At 59.3% G+C, this 3,602-nt stretch overlaps 1 protein-coding gene across 1 annotated transcript; it reads left to right on the forward strand.

The window, feature by feature from the left end:
- The first annotated feature begins 144 nt into the window (after positions 1-144).
- On the forward strand, positions 145-1,446 carry LOC121104931 (neurogenic differentiation factor 2). The gene has a single exon (XM_040639889.1). It carries the CDS (start codon positions 145-147, stop codon positions 1,291-1,293), a length of 1,149 nt encoding a protein of 382 aa, XP_040495823.1. The 3' UTR covers positions 1,294-1,446.
- The last annotated feature ends 2,156 nt before the right edge of the window (positions 1,447-3,602 follow it).

Consider the following 3,602-nt stretch of genomic DNA (forward strand, 5'->3'; position numbering starts at 1 on the left):
AGGTGGGCATCCAGGGCCCCCTGGGCAGGAACCCACACCCGACTCGGGGGTGGAGGCAGCTTGGGGGGGCGGCGTGACCCTAGCGCGCCCCTCACTCAGTGCTATCTGTCTCCCCTTCCCGCCCTCGGGGCGCCCTCAGGCACCATGCTGACCCGCCTGTTCAGCGAGCCCGGTCTCCTCTCGGACGTGCCCAAGTTCGCCAGCTGGGGCGACGGCGACGACGACGAGCCGAGGAGCGACAAGGGCGACGCGCCCCCGCCGCCGCCGCCTCCGCCGGGGCCCGGGGCTCCGGGGCCCGCCCGGGCTGCCAAGCCTGTCCCTCTCCGTGCAGACGAGGTGCCGGAGGCCGCGCTGGCCGAGGTCAAGGAGGAAGGCGAGCTGGGGGGCGAGGAGGAGGAGGAAGAGGAGGAGGAGGAAGGGCTGGACGAGGCAGAGGGCGAGCGGCCCAAGAAGCGCGGGCCCAAGAAGCGCAAGATGACCAAGGCGCGCCTGGAGCGCTCCAAGCTGCGGCGGCAGAAGGCGAACGCGCGGGAGCGCAACCGCATGCACGACCTGAACGCGGCGCTGGACAACCTGCGAAAGGTGGTGCCCTGCTACTCCAAGACGCAGAAGCTGTCCAAGATCGAGACGCTGCGCCTAGCCAAGAACTACATCTGGGCGCTCTCGGAGATCCTGCGCTCCGGCAAGCGGCCCGACCTGGTGTCCTACGTGCAGACGCTGTGCAAGGGTCTGTCGCAGCCCACCACCAACCTGGTGGCCGGCTGTCTGCAGCTCAACTCGCGCAACTTCCTCACGGAGCAGGGCGCCGACGGCACGGGCCGCTTCCACGGCTCGGGTGGCCCGTTTGCCATGCACCCCTACCCGTACCCGTGCTCGCGCCTGGCGGGCGCACAGTGCCAGGCGGCGGGCGGCCTGGGCGGCGGTGCGGCGCACGCCCTGCGGACCCACGGCTACTGCGCCGCCTACGAGACTCTGTATGCGGCGGCGGGCGGCGGAGGCGCGAGCCCGGACTACAACAGCTCCGAGTACGAGGGCCCGCTTAGCCCCCCGCTCTGTCTCAATGGCAACTTCTCACTCAAGCAGGACTCGTCGCCCGACCACGAGAAGAGCTACCATTATTCTATGCACTACTCGGCGCTGCCCGGCTCGCGGCCCACTGGCCACGGGCTGGTCTTCGGCTCGTCGGCTGTGCGCGGGGGCGTCCACTCGGAGAATCTCTTGTCTTACGATATGCACCTTCACCACGACCGGGGCCCCATGTACGAGGAGCTCAATGCGTTTTTCCATAACTGAGACCTCGCGCCTGCCCCCTTCTTTTTCTTTTGCCTTTACCCGCATCCCTGCCCCCAGGCCCCCGAGCGCAAGGGGACCCCCACCTATCCTGGCGCCGGGCGCGGGGAGCGGGCCGCCGGTACTGACCCTCTGCTGGGCAGTGCAGTCCTCTTACCTGTGGGTGGCCCGTCCCAGGGGCCTCGCTTCCCCCAGGGGACTCGCCTTCTCTCTCCCCAAGGGGTTTCCTCCTCTTTCCAGGGGTGGTTCTCCAGGGACCCCTCTTAGGGCACTCCCTGGAGACCACCCCCCATTTCCCAATCCCTACACTTAGGTTTCCTCCTCCCCTTCCCCCCTGCAGGCCCAAAGGCATTGGCAAGGGGGCAGCTGAGCTGTGGGATACTGTTTTCCCTCTATTGTTGTTGTCGTTGTTGTTGTTATTATTATTATCATTATCATCATTATTATTATTATAACAGACACCGAGCTGCCGAGGCAGAAAGGAGCCGGGCGCCCCCTCTTTCTTGAAGAGGGCATAAGTCGGGGCTCCTGAGTCTGGACCTGGAACGCCCTCTCCCCAACCCCTAGTCTCTGCGTTTTGTGATTTTAATTTTGGCGGGAGGAAGTGTGGATTGAGAGGAAAGAGAGAGGCCAAGACAATTTGTAACTAGAATCCGTTTTTCCCTTTTCCTTTTTTTAAACAAACAAACAAACATACAAAAAAAAAAAAAAAAAAGCTAAGATGCGACGGAGGCCGAACGCAGAGTCCGGATCGGAGAGAAAACGCAGTAAGAACTTTTAGAAGCAATAAAAGGCAAAAAATACTACTACCAATAATAAAAAGACACAAATATCTATGCAAGGAGGTTCTGACAGAGCCTAGCGGCCCGGCCCGGCCCCGGGATGTCCCTCCCGGCCCGCGGGCCGCGCCGCCCAAGCGCGGATCTGTGCACTTTGGTGAAGTGGGGGCCGGCGCCGCCCCCTCCCCTCCCCAGGTTCTTACAATCAGTGACTCGGAGATTTGGGGCCCCAGTGCCACTGCCCTCCCCCGCCCCGTCCCCATTGTGCGTCATGCTGTTTTTTAAAAACCTGTTTCCAAATTTGTATGGAATGGCAAACTGTTGGGGGGGTCGGTTTGGGGAGGGAGGGTTTGCATGAGAGACACACACACGCACACCACACCGCACGCGCACGCAGGCCCGGCGCGGGCGTCCGGGGACAGAGGGAGGAGAGCTCGCCGAACCCTCGCTCCCCGCAGGCAATCCTCATCCCGGGTTGAGGGTGGAGACCAAGACCTAGGGCCAGCCCCGCCCCTGCCCGAATGTGCCTCGGTGGGCGCCAGGCGCCCGGCGTTTTCCCGTGGCTGGAGAGGTTTTTTTTGTCTGAGGCGTCCTCTTGGCTCTGGTTAGCAGGTGGGCAGGGAAAGGGCTGAGGGCTCCTTCTGGAAGTTTCCCAGAGAAAGGGGCAAAAGGAGAACCTCTCGCCACCGGAGGCAGGAGATCAGGCATCCAAACACACGATGCAAAAATGCAAACCCACAGGCGACACACCCACACACTTACCCGCACACTCACACGCAATTTTACCTTCCTCTTGTAGCGAAGATGAAACTCCCGTCGGACACCCGAAGTGCATTGCGTGTTTCTGTTCAGTTTAATGACGATTAATAAATATTTATGTAAATGAGATGCAAAGCCGGACCCGGTTTCTCACGGTGGCCTCATTTCATTTGGGGGATTGAGCTGGGGCTCTGGGGGATGGAGACACAGAGTCAAGTGACTGTACAGAGGCCAGGTACAGTGACCCTGGACATTCCTGGGTGGGATTTCCACCCTACAACCTCGCTCACACCCATCCACTGGACACCAACACAGCTACACTCACTGCCCCTCCCAGACCTTACCCAGACTCACTCTCGCTCCTAGCACAAAGCATTGCACTAATCTCCTCACTCCTTCAGTTCCCAAACATGCACGTGCACCTCCTGTGAGAACAAAATATCTTTTCATCACTAAAAAATGACCCAGTTGGGAGCAGCCGGTCATTTTACAACGCTCTGCCCACTGTTGCAAAAAACAAGTGCATAGAGATAAAGAGACGACCATTTGAGCCAGACAGGGATATTTTTAAATTAAAAAAAAATTAAGGTTATGAGGATGAAATATTAATGTAGGAAGTCTTTTTAGTTTTAAATTTGTGTTTCAGTGGACTCAGGGGAATCAGCCCTTTTTAGTCTCAGGAACGTTGAAATTTATAGTAGTGTTGACGAGAGGTTGCAGGTGTTCCCAGAACTGTAGGAGGGGTACGAATCTAGGTGCCCACCTGGAAGAATG

This window comes from Ursus maritimus, unplaced genomic scaffold, assembly GCF_017311325.1.
Source record: "Ursus maritimus isolate PB19 unplaced genomic scaffold, ASM1731132v1 scaffold_24, whole genome shotgun sequence".
Lineage (NCBI taxonomy): Eukaryota > Metazoa > Chordata > Mammalia > Carnivora > Ursidae > Ursus > Ursus maritimus.

Excerpts from the sequence above, each read along its gene's own strand:
- LOC121104931 (XM_040639889.1), top strand. The coding sequence starts at position 145 with ATGCTGACCCGCCTGTTCAGCGAGCCCGGTCTCCTCTCGGACGTGCCC.